The 20,167-nt window shown below is 56.2% G+C and overlaps 1 protein-coding gene across 8 annotated transcripts in view; it reads right to left on the minus strand.

Annotated features, from left to right (window-relative positions):
- The window catches only part of MAST3 (microtubule associated serine/threonine kinase 3), a 55,627-nt gene that overhangs the window by 13,837 nt on the left and 21,623 nt on the right, over nucleotides 1–20,167 (minus strand). For 6 of the 8 annotated variants that reach the window (XR_013229887.1, XM_077331514.1, XM_077331515.1 and 3 more), the window contains 16 exons: nucleotides 10,753–10,841; nucleotides 10,322–10,397; nucleotides 9,814–9,834; nucleotides 9,486–9,564; nucleotides 8,709–8,869; nucleotides 6,834–6,909; nucleotides 6,346–6,555; nucleotides 6,168–6,269; nucleotides 5,078–5,210; nucleotides 4,636–4,706; nucleotides 3,770–3,855; nucleotides 3,150–3,358; nucleotides 2,235–2,373; nucleotides 1,637–1,769; nucleotides 727–892; nucleotides 15–116 (listed from right to left, as the gene is read on the minus strand). Coding sequence is in view for 7 of the 8 variants with exons in the window: in XM_077331514.1 (XP_077187629.1) it covers nucleotides 15–116; nucleotides 727–892; nucleotides 1,637–1,769; nucleotides 2,235–2,373; nucleotides 3,150–3,358; nucleotides 3,770–3,855; nucleotides 4,636–4,706; nucleotides 5,078–5,210; nucleotides 6,168–6,269; nucleotides 6,346–6,555; nucleotides 6,834–6,909; nucleotides 8,709–8,869; nucleotides 9,486–9,564; nucleotides 9,814–9,834; nucleotides 10,322–10,397; nucleotides 10,753–10,841 (1,853 nt within the window). In the remaining variant the exon portion in view is untranslated. Of the gene's footprint in view, nucleotides 1–14; nucleotides 117–726; nucleotides 893–1,636; nucleotides 1,770–2,234; nucleotides 2,374–3,149; nucleotides 3,359–3,769; nucleotides 3,856–4,635; nucleotides 4,707–5,077; nucleotides 5,211–6,167; nucleotides 6,270–6,345; nucleotides 6,556–6,833; nucleotides 6,910–8,708; nucleotides 8,870–9,485; nucleotides 9,565–9,813; nucleotides 9,835–10,321; nucleotides 10,398–10,752; nucleotides 10,842–17,334; nucleotides 17,449–20,167 lie in introns of those variants that run through there. The other 2 variants (XM_077331516.1, XM_077331512.1) reach the window with 2 other exon arrangements.

The following is a 20,167-nucleotide window of genomic DNA, read 5'->3' on the forward strand; positions in this document are numbered from 1 at the left end:
AACAGAGTACAGACCTGTGCCTAAGCGGTCCAGGGGGCACTGCCGCAGAAGCCGCATGATCAAGTCTTGCGCATCGGCCGGGAGCTGTTCGTCCCCTTCTGGCCAGAGGATCTCGTCTGAAGAGGCAAGACAAAGTGATTTTTACAGGTGACCCCACAGTCCCCTCCACAATTGTGAGAGACACAAACACCCGCGGAGGCCTCCACAGAGGAGAGGTCTGTCCGATGCTTCCCGCCAGCGGTTCTCGAGGGGAACCTCCATGTGCCTTTGGATACACTGGCTGAGGCCAAGAAAAGGGAGCCTTCTACAACCCCCAGCTTCCCAGCCGGTTTGGGGAGGGGTTTGTCCTTCTGTTTGGGCCAATACTGACCACTTCGTCAGGGACTACTTGTTGCAACAAGAGTGGAGAGTCAGATGACCAACAGAGGCTGGCCACATTTCTCCTGGGATTCTGGAGACATCAGAATGATCCCTTTGAAGAGGGAAACAACCCCCTGGCCCCCACCCTGCTCTGTTTGCGCCTGGAATGCATCACATGCTGAGCCCCGGTCAGAAGAGGGCTTCTGTCCTGGCTGAAGTCATCTAATGGTCCCTGAATGGCCCTTTTGTCCGGGCCTGCAGGAACAAGCTGCCTCTCTGCCAGGCGTGGGGGAAAGGCTGGCCCCAGTTCCCTGACACGGTCCCGGCCGTAACTCCCCACCCACGGGAAAGCGAGGAGGGACCTACCGCTGATCACCTGTCCAAAGAGCTCCTCGGGGGTGTCGCCGAAGAACGGTACGCAGCCCACCAAAAACTCGTACAAAATGATCCCCATGGCCCACCAGTCCACCGGCTTGCCGTAGCCCTGGATGAGGATCACCTCCGGGGCGATGTACTCAGGCGTGCCGCACACCTGCGGAGAGGGATTCCAGCAGTCCACCTCTGGCTGCAGACAGGAGGGGAGGGGAGTGTCCCCACAGCTCTGGGGATCTGCGGGAGGTCTCTAGCCAGGCAGTTTGCGCCCCTGGGGGCTAACTCTCAGTCACCTGTGACTCTTCAACAAGGAGGCCTTTTCCAGTTTAGGGAGGGAAAAGACTCCAATCAGGGCCCTTCGACAGAGTTTGTGAAATGAGGGTTGTGCTGCAGGGCCTGTGGCTGAGGCCCAAAAACCCATCCATGCTTCCCTGTGCATTTGTACACCCATCTGTAACACCAGAACCAATTTAAGCATTTGGTTTATCACTTTCTTCCCATTCCCCCACAAACTATTAAAGAAAAAACAGTTCTGTTCTCCTGAGCAGAACGACATAGGAAATAAGTAACAATTACTTAATTTTTTCATTGCACATTCTTATATGTATTTCCTTATGCTACTGTTTTCATTGATTTGAAGCTACTGTTTTTGTTATGACGGAAACCGCCTAGAGCTTTTTGGAAGGGTGTTACAAAAATACAATCAATCAATCAATCTTTACTTTGCTCTGGCTTATGAGCACTTGGCAAATGCAGTCCTGCAGAAATGTTCATAAGCCAGAGATCCCAAGCATTTCAGAGAACAAGCAGGCCCACCTTTTGCACCTGAGTAGACCATCAGCAGCTACAGCTTGTCGAGGAGCCAAAACCACCAGGGGCATCCAAGGCAGCCCCCCATCCTCACCTGCTTGTCCACAAACTCCCGCATGTCCTTTTCAATGTGGCCCTCATAGAGATTTGTGGTCATGTTCATCAACCCGATCTTGGAGAGCCCAAAGTCCGTGAGCTTGATGTGGCCCATCGAGGTGATGAGGAGACTGTCAAGGGAAGAAGCTCGGTCACCCAAGGAGGGCGGACTATGTTTAGGCGAGAGGCTGCAGGGGCGCTTCTACACCCCAGAGGTGGATCGTTTGGCTGAAAAATCTACTTCCTTGCACTTGACCGTCTCTTGGCAGCCCCTTGCAGGACTTAAAAACATTAATGGAAATAAATAAATATGCATAGAGAGCAATAAACCTCTACAGAACACAGGACGGGGGATGCAAGTTTTAAAATAACATGGCCCACACACACATTTGAATATCTCTGTAATGTCTGGTAGGACATGCACACTGTCCAATAGGTGCTGAGACTATGAACAGACTATTACAAACCACAACAGATGCTGCTGCTGCTGCTGCTGCTGGAGGATCATGTTCTCCAGGGACAATGTGTTAACTGCAGGCGCAGGGGACAGAGCTTCCATGGCCACAGGTTCACAGCTGACCCTCCCTCTTACTTACTTGTCCGGCTTAAGATCTCGGTGGACAATGCCGTAATTGTGGAGGTATTCCAGGGCCAACACGGTCTCCGCAAAGTACATCCGGGCCATGTCCACAGGAAGGGGACCCATGTTTTTCAGCAGAGTAGCACAGTCCCCACCTGGCAGGGGAAGAAGTGGATTGCCTGTTTTGGGTTTTTAAAAAAAAAATCCCACCCCTCCGCCAAGAACTGCAGCTTGGCATGCTGGCTTCTCAGCCCCGGGGCTGGGGGATCCTGCTCACTGCAGGACAAATGGTGCTCCTCGGAAGAAAGAACCAACAGAGGGGAGGAGCCCCTGAGGCTCCCCAAACCACCCCAAGAGGCTGCCTCGTACCAACTGGACACTTCTAAAACATCTTTAAGTGGTTTCATTTCTGCAAACCTTTAACGATATTGTCCTAAGTGACTCAACTGCATTGATGGGAAATTCTTCTGAGTTTTTTTTAAAGGAAGAGAAAAGCGATCGATGAGGCGCATAAGAGCCCTGCACCCGGCAACGCAGGACAGCCAGAAGGCAAAGCTCTCCTCGCTTCCGCCCACTGGCCAGTCTTGTGCCTTTGGAGCACACTGAACAAGCCTAACAGCTCAGCCTTTCCTTCAAAGAACACCGTGATTCTCCTCGGCTTGGAGAGCCGCATGACCAAAGGGGCCACAAAGGGCGCCAGCCGAGCGCCTCTGCTTCCCGCTGCCGGTGCCCTCAGTCCCTGGACCTGCAGCTGGGCCCTAGGTCAAATCCCTCAGCCTCTGTGACTCAGACCACGCTGGAGAGAGCCCCGGTGAGGCAGCCGGCCAGGGGAAAGCAGGGGAGCTCGGGCCGGCTCCTCCCTTCCAGCCTCTCCCTGGAAAGTCATCGTCCTGCCCGCCACGTGAGAATGCCCGAGCACCCGTGAGCTCACCTTCCACGTACTCCATGACCATGCAGAGGTGGCGGCGAGTCTCGAAGGAGCAGAACATGCTGACCACAAAGGGGTTCTCCGCGAAGGTCAGGATGTCCCGCTCCACAAAGACCTGCTGGATCTGGTTTCGCAGCACCAGGTTCTGCTTGTTGATCTTCTTGATGGCAAAGCGCTGGTGGGTCTCCTTGTGCCGCACCAGGTAGACGGCGCTGGAAGGGCGAGGCAGGGAGAGCTAGAAGCGGCCCCCAGGGAGACTCCCGGCTGGCGGAGCAGGAGACTGGGGCAGAGAGCCGAGGGGGACCGGCGGCTCTGCAGAGGACACGACGGCCGCGGCCTCCCTCCCACCAGAGCTCTGACCCCCACAAATGCCCCCCACTAGGGCCACGCCCTCCCCTCAGGGCCTCTCACCCTCCCCTCAGGGCTGTGTTGAGAAAGGCAAGCCCCTCGGCATGGGGGACTTAGGAAAGGTGAGCTTATGGCCACAGGTAAGAGCTCGGCCTTGGTCCTCCAGGGACCCAGTTGGCCCAAGTGCTTTCCCTTGCAACCAACCCCTTCCGGTCGGGTCAGCTGCTTCGAAAAAAGTGCAGAGGACTGCAGGCTGGTCCGGACAGGCAACTCACCCGTAGGCTCCGTTACTGATCAGCTTGAGGGTTTCAAAATCGTTCTCGCAGGGCTTCCTTCGAGGCCCAGGGGCAGCAGACCGGGTCTGGGAGGGAAGGAGGTGGACTGTTTGAATCGGCACTAGCCCTGGCTTGTCCTGTGTTTCCCCCAACCCCAGTGAGGGGGGAATCTGGCGCTGCTACGGAACAGCAACACTCCAACCCTCCACGCACAAGGCCTTCAGCATCTCCCAACGGATCTGATTGGCAGGCACCGAAGATAACTGCACTCTGTCTGAGGCCCCGGAGAGGCCCGGCCTGCCAAAAGGCAACCAGGCAGACCAAAGGCTGTTCCCGGAGGCTGACTGGAAGGACAATTCTGGGGGGAGGGACAACCAACACACAGGACTGCAGCTACGGAGCCACCCCAAAGGGGTCCCGCTTGTCTCTCCAAGCAAGGCCAGGAATTTGCTGCAGGGCTGCAGTCAGTCGACACGGAGAAGCATGCGCATTCTTGCACGCTCATAGCAGGTCTGAGGAACGCGTGTGTGCAGGGTGGGTGGGTGGGTCTTCCTTTGTTCAGGGGGAGATCATGGTGAGGGCACAAAGCTGCCTCCTTCTAAACAGGACCCCCCCCCCGTCACTTTCCTTAAGGCGCAGGAGATTAATGTAACCAGGGGGAGGGTCTGTGCCTCTGCCTCTCACCTCGAAGTAAGACTCTGCTGTCTGACTCGCCCCTCTGGTAGGCCTGGCCCATTGGGCCTAGTGGTTGCTCAACAAGGAACGTGTGCCTGACTGGGGGGGGGGGCAGGGGGCGTGCCTTCCAGCCCACCACTTCTGCTGAGCCCACCCAGCAGGCTCAGAAGGCAACGACCATCAGGCCTCACCTCAGGGCTCTCCTCTCGCTTCTCCAGCCCTGCGGGGGAGCTGCAGTCAACCTGACTGAGCTGAACCATTTCTGGAAAAAGAGAGAGTCCGCCATGATGCCAATGCACTCACCCTCTAAGGACAGGGAACAAGGCTTTAGGGATACCTGGCCAAGGAGGTTTAGCACCAGTCTGGCACGCAGCACAGAGCAAGTAGGTTTGGAAAATCCCCACAACATCGTCCACGTCCCAGGTTTTTCCCTATAGTGAGCTCACAGATGCTGTTTTACGCATGCCTCTGGAGGGGCGGGAAGATAGCAACAGAGCAGGCAGCGGCAAGGAAATTTATTCCAGCGCTTTTCCGCCTGGCTCCAATCCTTTCCAAACCTGGTCTGATTATTTATATTTATTGATTTTATGGCCTCCCTGCTATCACCCCAACCCAGATGCCTCCTCTCCTCACCCTCCAGGGGGTCTTTGGCTAGTCCAAGTTGACTGATGATGTAACGGGGGATGTCCGTCTTGATCCCCTGGCCCACTTTGGCGTGTCCTTCCACTTCCTCCAAGAGGTGGTAGAACTCCTCTGGGTCGAACTCCTGTAGAAACAGGGACAAGGGGGGCATGAAAGACCACCGAAGAAGCCCTCTCATGGACGCAGAGCTCCACCTACTCACGGGCTGCAGGGATGCTCTGGACAGACAGCCCATCCCTGGGGGCGCCTCTTCCCCTTCTCCGTTTCTGGCTCCTGGAAGCCCAAGGCTTGATTGCTCACAAAATAGAAGGCTAAGAGGAAGCATGGCTGAAACGCAATGACTTCCTGCTCCCAGAAGACATTGCAACCACACACAGGATACAGATTAAAGGAGGATTGTCCAGAAAGGGAGGCGAGGAAAGGAGTGTCCTCCAGTTCTCAGGAAGCAGCAAGGAAAAGCTCTGCTGTGAACACCAAGGACTGAGGATAGCAAACGTCGCCCGGATCTGGGCCTCTCTCAAGTCCTGGGTCATTTGAGGAATCTGCGCCCTCCAGAGGAAGCAACAGCTCCTCTCCCTCTACAAATCTATACATACATGTCCACCCTCGCCACCCCCTTGGGCACCCTGAACAATTCCAGACCTTTGCACTCCCTTGGCCAGCCAAAGAACCCACAACAGCTTCTGGGAAGAATGCGGCTACACGGAAAGGACCGGCCAACCCAGGCAGGGCCTTGAGCTGCAGCTCGGGATACACAGCTGGGGGCCAGTGGGTTTCGCACTACTACCCAGTCAGATCTCGGAAGCTAAGCTGAGCCAGCCTTGGTGAGTACGTGGCAGGTATGTCCTTCAAGGAACGCCAGGGGAAGGGCTGTGATGCCGGTGCAGACAATGGCAGACCACCTCCGAACTTCCCTTACCTGCTTGACAACCTTGTCAAGCAGATCTCCCGTCTACGTGACATACATGCCCCACACAAGAAATGAATAAACAGGCGTGCTGCAGAGCCAGGCAGGCAGGCAGCCCCATGGAGTGCACAGGGACCCCCCCAGCCCCCCCCCCCAAGCCACGAGTTGCCTTACCAAGCACTCCAGCAGTCGGGCCGGCCGTGAGATGATGAGGAGCAGTTTCCGGGCCAGCTGCTCAATGAAGCGAACCTCCTCACTCTCGGATCGCTCTTGGGCCTGCGGGAAGGGAAGGAGAATGGAGGAGCACTGGGGCGTGGGAGAGGGCTGGGGGAGGGCGGCCTGAGGCACTCACGTCTCTCAGCATCTTCTCCAGCTTCTCCTGCAGCTCCATGAAGTAGCGGGAGGTGACAAGTGCCCGGCGGGACTTGGCCAGGCAGTCACGGGCCAGCTCTACGATCTGGTGGTGGATGAAGCCCAGGACGCCGTCGGCCAATGGCAGGGTGGAGCTGGGGGAGAAGCTGGCAATGGTCTCTGCCAGGCGCTCTTCCATCTGGGCGGTGGCCTGCAGGGGGGCACCACAGGGCCATTGCGGGACCTCACCAGAGACCCGAGATTTCTTTTGTATGTTGGAGGCATTCTCACAGGGGAGGAGGCCTCTGAGCATGTGCAGATGCCAAACAGGCCCATGAGCTGCTGATGAGGCCCTCTCTCTCTCCCTTGCTTCAGCAAATGGGGGTGCATGGACGAGAGCATGTGTGGAAGGCCTTTGCCCCCAGGCAGGCTCAGAGAAGAGAGGACACCCTGGTCTACCACCCCTTGGCTTCCCCCATCAGCTCTTACCTTCGGGAACCGCTCCTTGTAAACATGATTCATCATCACGACCTCATTGTCAAAATTCCCACTCGTGCGCCGGGGGCTGCAAGAAGAAAGGGCCACGCGAGTCCATCGTGGGGCCGTGACGCCACGCCGAGGGCCCTGCTCAGGGCTGGTCCCCACAAGGGGGATGGGATGACCCTCTGACCCACAGGACACACACGGAAGCCAGGCCATTGTTCCCCAAGCCAGGTTGCTGCCTGAGGAGGGCCAGCTCCCCCCCCCCCCGCCTCTTCTTTTGGTGAGAACTCACAGCTGGCCATCCTGTCTAAAGGAGGTAAGCAGGTGATGGCCTCCAGCCCCTCCCCATGGCCTTTGGGAGCTGCACATGGCACCTCCTGACTCCCAGCCCCCAGGGCCCCCCCCCACAAGCCCTGCTGCCCGTCACCAGGAGCAGAAGCTGAGAAGCAACCTCTTCCCAGGGGATCACGGAGGGGCAGAGGGCTTTATCTCCTTAACACACCGTGTGCCCTGGGCTGACCCGGCTTTCTCAACAGTCTCCCCCCCCCCCCCAGTGCCAGAGGAATCTTAATCCCGTTGTGGCATAAAACCAAGTCACAGGGAGGCAAGGCAGCCAGCAGGGCCAAGGGTGCCCGGGCAAGAACCATTGGCGGAGAGCAGCAAACAAGACCAGGACAGACTCACAGCCCCTGGCCTGGGAAAGGGAACGGGAGAGAGGTGGGAGGGTCAGAGCCAGGGCTGGAGGCTGGGATCGAGGCCTGCAGAACGGGGGGGCCAGACACAGCCCTGTGGAAGGAGGCACGGAAGGAGGCAAGGGAGTGGCTGGCTGTGGGGAGCAGGGTCCAGACCTGCCTTCTCTGGTCCAGAGTGCTAACATAGGAGTGCTAACTCACTTTTGTGGCAACTAGGAGTAGGCATTTTGCAAAAACGAGCAAAAAAGAATCTGATTTGCTACTGAAATAGCTTTTATTTGGGAATATTCAACTATACCAAAGATCAGCTGGGGCGACGGAAGCTGAGAGCTTGACCACGGCTGGCTTCCGTTGCAGCTACAGGTCAGGATAGGAAAGCTTTACGCTGCCTCGGCAGGGGCTGGCTCATTTTGCAGCTCGGAAGTGGGTGGGGCAACAGGAGCTGAGCCTGCCTGGGGCGGGGAAGGCCCTCCCGGCTGCAGGCAGAACCTGAGGCCATGCTGGCTTCTCAGGTCTATTGGACCCAAAAGAATGATGGAGTTCCAAAAAATCCCAGATCCAAATACCATATTGCTAATGAGTTTCGGGATTTGGGGGGAAATCCTGAAATTTTTTCAGGTCCAATAGACCTTAACCTAAACATATGTGGTTTTTTTGTTTGTTTTTTTCTGGACACCCCTCGTGACAGTGAATGCCACTTGAGCAGAGTCATTCCCTACACTCTCCAAGCCTCTGAGCTGAGGCATTCCTCTTTCCCTCTATAGCCATTTCCTGTTCTCTCACGGCCATCTGAGGAGATACGTTCCCATTTTCTCTCTCAAAAGCCATCCAAGAGGCATTCCTAGTTCTTCCTCAACGTCATCTCGGAAAAGCCATCCCTCCTCCTCCTCCCCTCCTCTCACAGCTGCCTTCTTAGGTGAGGCATTCCCCTTTATACCGAAGGACTGTTGCTTCAGAGACGTTGTATGCTGTATGTGTCATTCTTTTTTAAAATTAGCATTAAAGATTACTTGCAATGGCTTACATCTCTGCTAATTAATTGGGATTTGCCATTCAAAATACTTTTAATTGAATCAGTCGTCTGGGCAAATTATACTATCCCAAAAAGTGTACAACCATCTGAAGTCAGCCATTACAGCGAAGCAATTCCCTTCCCTCAAGCCGCCCGAATTCCGCCCGCGTGAAGTACCTCAAGCTCCGGGATCGCGTGCGCAGGTTCGGCGAATGGTGCCCCCCCTCTCCGGTGACGCTCCCCGTGCTCCGGAAGTGCTTGGACAGGAAGTGCAGTTCATCCGGGGTGGGCTGGGAGGGCAGCTGATGGAGTCGTTCGTGGGAAGAAGAGGAGGAGGACTAGACGGGAGGAGACGGGAGCCAGCTGTGAGGAGGGAGGCCAGGCCCAGGCCCAGGCCCCAAGCCCCAGCGCTGGGAAGTCTGAAGCTGTGCTGAGGAAACGGCCACCACACCACAAAGACTGACGGTGGAGCTAAAAACATGGCCCCGACTTCTCCGGCTCAGTGGCTGAAGGACAGCAGACACCCGCAGTGGGGAGGGGGCCCGGCCCCCTCGCCCACCTGACCCATGATGCCTTGCCTGCAAGGGGGCCAAGCCAGGGCTTCTGAGTCACACCCACAGGCATCTGGGCACCACTGGGACCAGCCACCCACTGGGGTCCACGGCGGTCGCTCAGATAGTTCAGCGGCTCATGGAAAGGCTGGCAGGCAGCAGACCCACAACCAGCCACCTCCTGCCCAACCTCAGGTCCCACAGAGCCCCTCGACTGCCTCCCGATCCTACACCCCCCTCCAATATTGCCTGTTTCCCTAAATATTCCATTTGGAATGGACATCAGAGCAGAACACGGGTGGTTTTAGCACACAAGAGAGTAGCGGAGAAAGGCCTGAGACGATGAAGAGCAGAGCAGACCGACGTTCCCACCACGCCAAATGCCGACGGGCGCTTCACTTACCGAGACGGTGGAGCTGGGGGTGTTGGTCCCGTAGCCAGAGGAGGGCAGCGATGCCAGCGACCACCTTCTGCCATCAGCCCTGCCAAGAGCCCAGCAGCAGTCACATAGGGAGAGACGGAGTCAGGTTTTGATTCTTCCCCCTAGTTCGGTCTTCATCTGGTTCCCCAAATTCTTGGTTAACCGAAAAGGCGCAGCCAGACCCACAAAAGCCCCTCCCCTTGGAAACAGGATGGGGTCAGTCGAAAGGCTTTGCAAAGCGCTTCAGACTGAGGTTGGAAGGCCCAGAGATTTTAAACTCTCACAACCTCAGCATCTTTGGCGGAGTTACCTGTCAGTCCGAGGAACATGGCTACGCAGAAGCGTGTTGGTCAACCAAGAAAAGAGGAAGGCGAAAGAAGGAGGAGAAAGAGGTCAGCGTGAAGCGCAGAAATGCCCTAGCCCTCCCCACACACGCTCCTGGACTCTCCTCGGAAACCAAATTGTCAACCCATTTGCAGAATTATGCATGCCTTTATGGTTTCTTAAACCCTTTGGGATGCATTCCAAGAAAAGGAGGAAAAAAGAGACCAAGAAAAGGGGATGACGTAGGAGCTGCCAGTGGAGAGGGAAACGCACTCTGTGCATGCCCAGAGGCACATCAGTTAGTGCACTCCCAACCTGAGCCCTCCCCTTGGAAACAGGGGCAGAGCTGTTAGCTCTCATGAAGCCCTCCTGCGTCCCTTCTGGGCTGCCCTCGGACAGCTGACCTGTTTGCCAGAGAACAGACGGCCCTTCGTCTAGAGAGCCCTTCTGCGGGTCACAGAAGGATCCCAGCCAGCTCCTTCACGGCCTCTTACCTGCGAGCAAACTGGAAACTGACCCCGGTCCCGGCAGCGAGGCAGTGGCGAGGGCTTTCCGCAGGACTGCTCCCTGCTGCAGAGAAGCCAGGAAGGCAAAAAGAGAATTCTCTCTCTCTCTCTCTCACACGGACAGAAGTTCCACTGGAATCCCAAGGCCCACAGGTTGTCTTCTTAAAAGGAATAGCCCCCTTAACTGACCCAGGAATGGCGGCAGAACTGGGGGGTGAAATAAGGGGCCCAGTCCAAAAGCTGAGTCTTCCATCGTGATCTCGCTCTGGTCAGCCTCGCCCCAAAGCCTCTCGCTCCCAGGGGCTCCTTCCCCCCCAGGCTGGAGCTGCTCCCCCCCCCATACATGCACACACAAAAGCCCCTCCCCAGCTGTCATTCCCACTGGTCTCAGCGCCACGGCCGGCCTGCTGGGCTCCTACCTGTGGGCAGCGAAAGAGGGGACAGCGGGCGGGAGAGGGTGGGTGGAGGCGTTCCCACCGCCAGGCTCTTCCTGTTGCCGCTTCGACAGCTGCAAGAGTGGGGAGAGGCAGGGAGGCAGTGAGGCACAGGACAAAAGGCACCCTCCGTCGCTAGGTCGGGGTGGGGGCCAAGTCCCAGAAAGCCTGAAGCCCCAGCAGCAGGGTGGGGAGCATATTCTGACTTCTTATGACTGACTTAACAATGTCCAATGCATTACTTAAAACATACGCAACACACAGAATTGGGTTGCTTGGCACACTGGAAGAGTTTTTAAGAGAATGACATGCCCAGACTTGGACGGCCCAAGCTAGGCTGATCTCAGAAACCCAGCAGGGTCAGTCCCGGTCACTACTTTGATGGGAGAACCATGAACGTGGCCCTCTGGGATAACTGCAGGTGGGAGAACCATGAACGTGGCCATCTGGGATAACCGCCGGTAGGAGAACCATGAACGTGGCCCTCCGGGATAACTGCCGGTAGGAGAACCATGAACGGGGCCCTCTGGGATAACTGCAGGTGGGAGAACCATGAACGGGGCCCTCTGGGATAACTGCCGGTAGGAGAACCATGAACGTGGCCCTCTGGGATAACTGCAGGTAGGAGAACCATGAACGCGGCCCTCTGGGATAACCGCCGGTAGGAGAACCATGAACGTGGCCCTCTGGGATAACTGCAGGTGGGAGAACCATGAACGGGGCCCTCTGGGATAACTGCCGGTAGGAGAACCATGAACGTGGCCCTCTGGGATAACTGCAGGTAGGAGAACCATGAACGTGGCCCTCTGGGATAACCGCCGGTAGGAGAACCATGAACGGGGCCCTCTGGGATAACTGCTGGTAGAACCATGAACGTCGCCCTCCGGGATAACTGCCGGTAGGAGAACCATGAACGTGGCCCTCCGGGATAACTGCCGGTAGGAGAACCATGAACGCCAACGAACCATCGCCTCAACCACACATGTCCCCGCCGCCCTGCTGCCTCCACGGACGACAGTCACTCCACCAGCTTGCCAAGCCGGTCCCCCCATCTCCGTCGCCTCCGCCGCCACCGCTAAGGCCACGGCACTCGCTCCCGCTGCTTGCAACACCGTCGCCAACAGCCGCCACGCCCGCCAGGAGCCGCGACCGCCCTCAGCTGCTGCGGGACTGCTGCCGTTCGCCCTGCCGCCGCCGTAAAATAGGTATGCCGCCACCCGAGACGCCATCGCCCCGACACGCGCCCGCGCCTCCCCGCACTAACAACGTCCACGGACACACAACGCCCTGCCGGCCTTCTCTCCTGCACTCGCCGCCCTCCGCCTTCTGCCTGGCCCCAGTACAATTGCTGGTGGGCGGGGGGGGGGGGGCAGAAGACCCCGCTATACGCCCACCGGAGCCCTTCGCCCTCCGAGGCCTTCCTGCTTCCTTCTCTAGCGCCCATTTCATTTGCAGATAAAATGGTCTTTCTTTCTAGTCCTGAACATAAAGCTGAACCTTGTAATGCTGAAAACAAGCCTTTCATAATATTATCTTTAAACCGCTCAGGGAGTGGTATACATATTTGGCTAAGTGGGTGGAGAGTGGGCATGGCCAGTCCGGATGAAGGCCCAACCAGGATGCACGACTGGCCACGCCCACTCTCCGCCCAGCCAGCCAGCCAGGGGCTCTCTGCCACCATTGGCGGCACTTTGCCCCAGACGCTCCCCAGGACACATGTAAGGGCCCTGGGGTGGGGGGAAGGTAGGGGGTTCCCTGTCCGGTAGGACGAACGGGCTTTGAAATCTAGTAGTGTAATAAACGCACTTTGCTGTCTGTATTATTTACACTGAACCAAAACTTGAAAGTATGAAACTACACATGTCCAGTATGAGGCTTTTCCCCAAGGTTCCCTGAACTGCCCTCAGAGTTTTCCACAGTCTACTTTTGAAAGTGGATTCCCTTCCCTCGAAAATCACTTTACTTCTTCAAAATATAAACAGAGAGACGTATCTGTGCTCCTCGGACAAGGATTCCCTTCTGGGTCACTCACCCCAGATGACCAGCAAGAAAGAGGCTCTTTCCAGAGCTGAGGCCTCCAATGCTGATGTAAAATGCAACAGGAATTCAAAGACCCTGATGACTCCAGCCCCTCAGGTGAATTCGCACTGAGCACTTTGCCAACATGCACCCCCTTCAATGCATCAGTCACATCCCTTGATGGATAGTCACGTCCCTGGCGGGAAGTCCTGCCTGAAGAAAATCACCATTCCTGCAAGGAGCTTTCAGCGTTCCGCAGGGCCTGCAAAACGGAGCTCTTCCGCCAGGTTTACGGTTGAGGCCGGCATGGCGAGATGATCAACCCCCCCCCCCCAAGCGGTGTTAAGCTTCTGTCATCTGTGTTCCCTCTCCCCACTCCTCTGTGCAGATGTTACTGGGGGGTGGCTGGGTTAGGAGGGCGAATACCACCATGTCTTTTGGGGATATTAATTCCGTTGTATGGTTTTTATGTCCTAGAGCAGGGATAGTCAACCTGTAGTCCTCCAGATGTCCATGGACTACAATTCCCATGAGCCCCTGCCACCACAGGTTGATTACCCTTGTCCTAGAGTATTTTAATGGGCTTTTTATTATGGACAAACTATACCCTGCCATGAGTCGATTCCGGGAGTGGCGGGCAATAAGTATGAATGAATGAATGAATGAATGAATGAATGAATGAATGAATGAATGAATGAATGAATGAATGAATGAATGAATGAAAAGGAAGGTTTACCTCCCCCCAGGAAAGAACAGCATTCACTTCTGAATGCCAGAGCAAAGTTTGAGTTCAAAGTTTTATTCAAGGTTTATGCTTATACCACCTTGAATGAAATTTTTGTGGTCTTCCAGGGGCAGTTGGGACTCCGACTCTATTCCATGATGCCAGAACAACGCTGAATCTCACGTGTGAAGCCAAACGCTCTCCTTTCACCCACACAGGCTACGTTGGCCAGGGGCAGGGATTTTAAAATATTTCACAAGCTGCTTGCTTTGTCGTGCTCCATCCCCCCAATCATTCAGTGGAACATCCTTGGCTCCAGCATGTCACCCAGAAGGAAAAACAACAACAACAACAAAATGACATGCTTTGGGACAGCTTTGCTGCCGACTGGCTGCACATCACGCACACTCGAGTCCGATGAAGGCCCAAAAAACCCAGAAACGGCAGCGGAAGAAACAGGGAGACAGAAAACCTGGGCAGATCCTTCTCCTGGATGCTGGAGGCTGGTCCTGCACTGAGCAGGGGGTGGACTAGATGGCCTTTTCTGACTCTATTCAAAGACTTTTGCTGGGCCAGTTCCAAGGGTGGCTTCCAGAGACCTCGCAGTTTCTACGGCAAGAGGTGAGCAGAGGGGGTTTTGCCCTGGACTTTCTTGGGGGGAGGTCTCCCCCCCAGGCCAACCCTGCTTGGCCTCTGAGGCCATGAGAGCCGAGACCGTTGGGTGGGGGCTTGACCCGTTCCACCAGCCGGCAAAGTCACCCAAGGCGCACAGCGGGCTGATGCCCGAGGCTCTCCCAAGCCCAACCTCCCTGCAGCGCCCCAATGCGCCTCCTGGCCTTGCATTTCAAAGGAGGCCAGAAGAGTGTGTAGAGCCACAGTAAGGAAGCGCCTAAGCCTCCCCAGAGGAGGGGGTCACGGCTATGGGTGAGAGAACAATGAGCACCTCTCGCCTCAGCAGGCCTTACCACAAATGTCACAAACGGCAACCCGTCGCACACTGGAAGAAAAGCCAAAGGTTTGCGACTGGAGTAACAATCCGATTCTGCTACAGCTGCCCAAAATTATCCATGTGACTCTCGAAACCTTAGGCCCTGAAACTCTCAAAGGTGCGCCTGGACTCGTATCCAGTTGTTTATTTAAGCCAATAATCTTTTTGGCACCTCTCTCTGAGCTACTTCAGGCCCATTTTGGGGGGATGACAACATCGTGTGGGTCAGAAAATAAAAGGCCCACGGGTGTCCTTGTTTCGTTGAGGCCCTGGGCAGTCACTTGGCTGGGGAGTCCCAACTTCTCTTTACTCCCATCCAGGGGCTGTACGAAAGCAAGGACGCCTGCCAGGTGTTTGAGCCCACCCCGGGCATGCCAGGCGTCCCTCCCACAGGCTGGCCGTTTTGCAATTAAAATGTGGGCACCATTCACTGTGGGTGAGCATGGAATCCACCCTGCGGGCGCCCCACGCAGCCATTCCAGGACATGAAAGTAGCTCTGAAAGTGACCTAGATGCTTTCCCCAGGGGGAGGCAGGACATGTGGGGAGGGGGGCCGTTCCAGGTCAGGCTCTAAAAACCAGCCAGCCAGGGCACGGCCAGCCCCCTTTGAAAAATGCTTCCGTTCTTCTTTCTGCAGCGCACGAGACGCAAACCTATCAGCAGAGGCCTTTGCAAACGGAAGCCACAGAAATAAATCTCTCCTGAGCTACCTAGCTCTCTGCCTTGGACAATCCCATCTGCTTTGCCAGAGGGTGGGGGGGGGGGTGCTTACTGCTTATTTTAAGAGTCCCCTGATCCTAATCTAGCCTGGGATAACATCACCAAGTACCTGGAAATGGATGGCTGCCATGGACGCTGCACTGATTATCTTAAACCGATTTTGAACTAATTTTATATTTTTATCTATTTAACTACTGCATTTGAACGACTGTTTCATAGAGAATGTTCCGAACTGCCCTGAGTCGGCTTGCTGGGTGGGTGGTAGATAAATCAAGCATCAAATAAATCAAATCAGTAAATAAAGGTGCGGGGCTCTCACAGAAATCTCTGCAGAATGCAAAAAACGCCTGTATTTTCTTTTGTGGCATCTGGAAATTTTCCATCTTTAATCTTAACCCAGAAATGTCTGCTACAGAATGATGCCTCCTTTGAAGCTAATGTGGCTGGCAAGAGAAGCAAACATAATAAACGCAGGAGGAAAAAAAGACGGAAAGTAGACCCAGGGAAGGGTTCAAATCCTTGTTGAGAATCTTAGACCAGTCAGAGCTGTCCCGAGACCTGTGTCTCTTGCTCTAAGCTGGTCAGAATGAAATGGCTTTCCGAGTCGCATCCCTGCCCTGGTGCTGCAGAGAGCCCACCACAGACTCCTCACATTTCTGTGTACTCCCAAGGGACAAGGTGGTGCCATGCCAATGGGTCGTGCCAGGCCAGAAGATCTTGCGAGACAGCAAAGGGGGGACAGTGGGAGACCTGGGATGCAGAGAGGCACAGAAGAGAGCCACGCTCGGCCACGAAGCCTCCAAGGTGAAGCCGAATGAGCGGGAGACCAAGCAGCATCTAGAAAGACTGCACAAGTTGCAGATTAGCCCTCCCCTCCCGCTGCACGACAACTACGGGTCCTGCCAGCGCATTTCGACAGCTGCAGAAACAGGAAGTGGTGGCTTTTCCTCTTGCACGCTGACGCCTCCTGCATCGCACCACAATGTCCTCAGAAAAGAGGCCCCCCCTTGCAAAGGGGTCCCTCCCCCCAGCCCCTGTGATGCCCGGTCACGTTCTGTGCCATACCGTGTTCGAGTGAAGGGGCCGGAGCCAGAAGGAACACGGAGGACCCACTTGGGAGGGAAACTGACTCCCCCAGTAAACAAAGGATCCGCATTCAGTTCAGTTTGGGGCACCCAGTTGAAGTGGGAGGTAGACAAACAGGATTGTGTCCAGAGGAGGGCAACAAAGATGGTGAGGGGTTTGGAGACCAACATGTATGGGGAAAGGTTGGGGGAGCTGGGTCTGTTTAGACTGGAGAGGAGGCGTCTGAGAGGGGACCTGATCACCATCCTCAAGTATTTAAAAGGGTGTCATGTGGAGGATGGAGCAGAGTTGTTCTCTCTTGCCCCAGAGGGGCAGACCAGAACAAATGGGATGAAATTAATTCAACAGAAATTCCATCTCAACATCCGAAAGAAGTTCCTGACAGTCAGAGCGGTTTCTCAGTGGAACAGGCTTCCTCGGGAGGTGGTGGGTTCTCCATCTTTGGAAATTTTTAAACAGAGGCTGGAGAGCCGTCTGATGGAGAGGCTGATTCTGTGAAGGCTCAAGGGGGTGGCAGTTGACAGTGGATGAATGATAGGGTGTCCTGCACAGTGCAAGGGGTTGGACTAGATGACCCAAGAGGTCCCTTCCGACTCTGTTTCTATGATCACAAGCTAGCTGGCAAGTCACATTATGATCCCCTGAGCTCTCGTCCTTACATTTCAACACCTCCTTCACTATGTGGCTTCGCTAGGCATTGTTAGCACGCCTGCTCGCCGTTTCAAACCCGCCCTGAAGCCAGGATTGGAAAGAGGCAAGGAAAGGCCATGAAGAGCTGGCATCGAATTCCCTGCTGGTCCCTGGAGGCCAGCCTGCGACATCCACCCTCCAGGGTGACACCCGCTGTGTCAGAGCACAGGAAAGGCTGCAGGGGGGTTGCCGTGGCCAGGTCCGGTGGAAGCCCTTGGCTGGCCTGGAGAGCTAAGGCCAAAGCAAGCCCCTCTCCCGGGGAGCCTCCGGAGCCCCTCCCACCCCAAAGATGGACCCGAGGGCAACAAACGCCCCCCGCCCGCCCCGGGCCCCTACCCACCTCTGCCGCCCCGACGCCGCGCCGCAGCCGCGCTCCCCCATCGCCGGCCCGCCCCGACTGCAGCGCCGCCCGGGCGAGCGAGGGAAGGCAGAAGCCGGGCCGGCCGCCAGAGGCGCCTAGATGGGCACCGCCCCCCGGCTCGCCCGGACAAGGCGGCCGCCCCCTCCGCCCCCCCCCAGGCCCAGCCCCCTGGGCGGCGGCGCCCCCTCCCCGAAGGCAGCCACGAGGTCTCGGGGGAAGCCGGCCCGACGGCCCGCCTGGGATTCGAACTCGCCTCCCGGGGACAGACGCTCGGCGGCGCCTTCGGAAGGAGAACCCGGGGAGGCCCCTCTGCGCCCCTCTCCCTCCTCCTGGCCCCGGGGAGCTGTCTGGGAGAGAAGGGACCGAGACCCGCGTTCAAATCCCCGTCCCACCCCGGGAGCTCCGCAGAGGGCCACAAAGCCCTGGCGCTCAGCCTAGGGGCTCCTGGGAATTGTAGTCCAGGAACATCTGGATCTCACAGGGTTGGGGGGGGATAAAATGGGGGCGAAGGAGGCAGGGCTCCCCCCCCTCCAGGAAAGGCCAGTTCCCCCTGCTGTATTTTTTGAACAAGGTTGTGGCCTGCCTTGCAGAGTTGTTGCACAAATGGTTGCAGATGAGGCCTGCACATAGAACACTTTCAGAAGACTCCTTGAACCGAGTATGCAGCTTCACAATAAAAAATACTCTTGCACTGAAACGGTGGGGTGGGGTGGAGTGGGGGTGGGGGGAGTTCTGCTGCCTGGGAGCGTCACACACCCCCCCCCACACACACAGGTGTCGGCTGGCTCTCCCGTGGAACGGGCTGAAGCGCCAAAGCGGCCACGGGAGGCCCCAAACAGCAGGACAAGGGGGAGAAGCCTGCCTTGCCGTGGCAACAGTGGGCTTCGGTTCGCTGTATGCGCATGCGCAGACACAAACATGCGCACAGGAAGTCAGGTGTCAGGCCACAGACTTCCTCTCTCCCACTTTGGAACGCCACGGGATACACAGAAGAGGCGGGGGATGTTCAAGACCAGGGGTAGTCAAACTGCGGCTCTCCAGATGTCCATGGACTACAATTCCCATGAGCCCCTGCCAGCATTCGCTACCCCTGCAATAAACTTTGTTGGTTTTAAAAGTGCTCCTGGACTTCAATGTGCAGGGAGTTATTCCTACGAGCCCTTTGAAGCAGCCCATGGCACCCCACCTGGCATCTGGAGGGCTGCGATTTGACTACCCCCGTTCAAGACCATATATTCTCCACTTGCACCCAGAAGCGCCCATGGGTGGTTTCCGAGGGGAGACCCTGAAGCTGCCGGCCTGGGGAAGAGCACCCCCCCCCCCCCACCTAGCCCTGTGGCTCCTCCCAGCCGGCTTTAGGCAGGGCTAAATTATAAAGAAGGGGCTGGTTTCCCTTCTCAGTCTGGAATATTAAAACAAGCGCTAGACAAACAGAAGGAAACCAGGCAATTAACTGCCCATCAAAATGCGCTTTGCAGAGTGGGAGAACGAAACCCAAGCAAAATTGGCTTGCTTCTTTCTCCTGGGAGCTTGGATGGACGGTCTTTCCAGGAGAAAGAAGCCAGCCAATTTTGCTTGGGTTTGCATCCTTTCCAGTGTGCTCACTATGGGAAAGGCTAAAAGCCTGACGCTGTAACACCTACCCCCCCCCCCCCCCCAGTCCTTTGCTGTCTGTTTTCCTGCTTTCTGTGTATGCAGATCGGGAGTTCCCCAGGTTGCTGAGTTCAACATGCAAACGCCACAGACCCCAACCACTCCCCCCCCCCCAAGTCACAGGCAGTCCTCTGCCTTCAGGGCTCTGACAGGCCTCCAGCCCAGATTTCGTTCAACAGAGCAGAGAACACGGCCTTCTGTTAGGAGAATGCTGAGCAATTTATTTCACTCCAGTCCCGGGGCCAGCAAAGAGGCAAGAAAAGCAGAGAGACTCCAGGGCAGGGTTTGTCCCCACCAGGAATCTGAGGGAAGGGGGGGGGCACAGAGTGACCCACTCCGCCTCCAGCGTTTGGCACTCCTCTGCAGTGATCAGCAGGTGAAGGGTGAGAAGCCGTTCCAAGCATGGGTGTCTCCCTGCCACCCTCGTTCCCACAAGGCACTTGCCACCTTCTAGAAACAGGGAATGAACCCTCTGGCAATAGGAATTCCAGCAGAGTTTTCTCCCACACAACCCCAGGCCCCCTTCTACCTGGTCCTAGAGACTGGGCCGGCCTGAGGTGCTTTTCTACTCCCTGGGAGCAGGGGGCTCGATCCTGGCCCTGGCCAACACTGCCAAGGGTGACTCTACAACACTGCTCCCCCCTTTCACCTCAGGGTGCCTGAGCTGGAGGTGCCTCTGGGCCCATTCACTGAAGGTGACGAGGACTTCTCAGTGGCAAACTGAAATGGCATAGTGCAGGGGTTGGACTAGATGACTCATGAGGTCCCTTCCAACTCTATTATTCTATGATTCTATGGGGGCAGGCAGGCCTGGGAGACAACAGGGAGCCTGTGTGACGCTTGCCAATTTTTTTGTCTGGAGGACAAATAGTTCCATAGAATCACAGAGTTGGAAGGGGCAATACAAGGCATCTAATCCAACCCCCTGCTCAACACGGGATCAGCCCTAAGCATCCTAAAGCATCCAAGAAAAGTGTGTATCCAACCTTTGCTTGAAGACTGCCAGTGAGGGGGAGCTCACCACCTCCTAAAGGCAGCTGGATTCTACTGCCGAACTACTCTGTGAAAAATGTCCTGCTGATATCTATCCAATTACAACAAAATTCCACAACATCAAGAGAACATCAGGGTTAAGGGAGTTCGATGTAAATAAAATTCC

This window comes from Paroedura picta, chromosome 4 (genome assembly GCF_049243985.1).
Source record: "Paroedura picta isolate Pp20150507F chromosome 4, Ppicta_v3.0, whole genome shotgun sequence".
NCBI classification, from domain to species: domain Eukaryota; kingdom Metazoa; phylum Chordata; class Lepidosauria; order Squamata; family Gekkonidae; genus Paroedura; species Paroedura picta.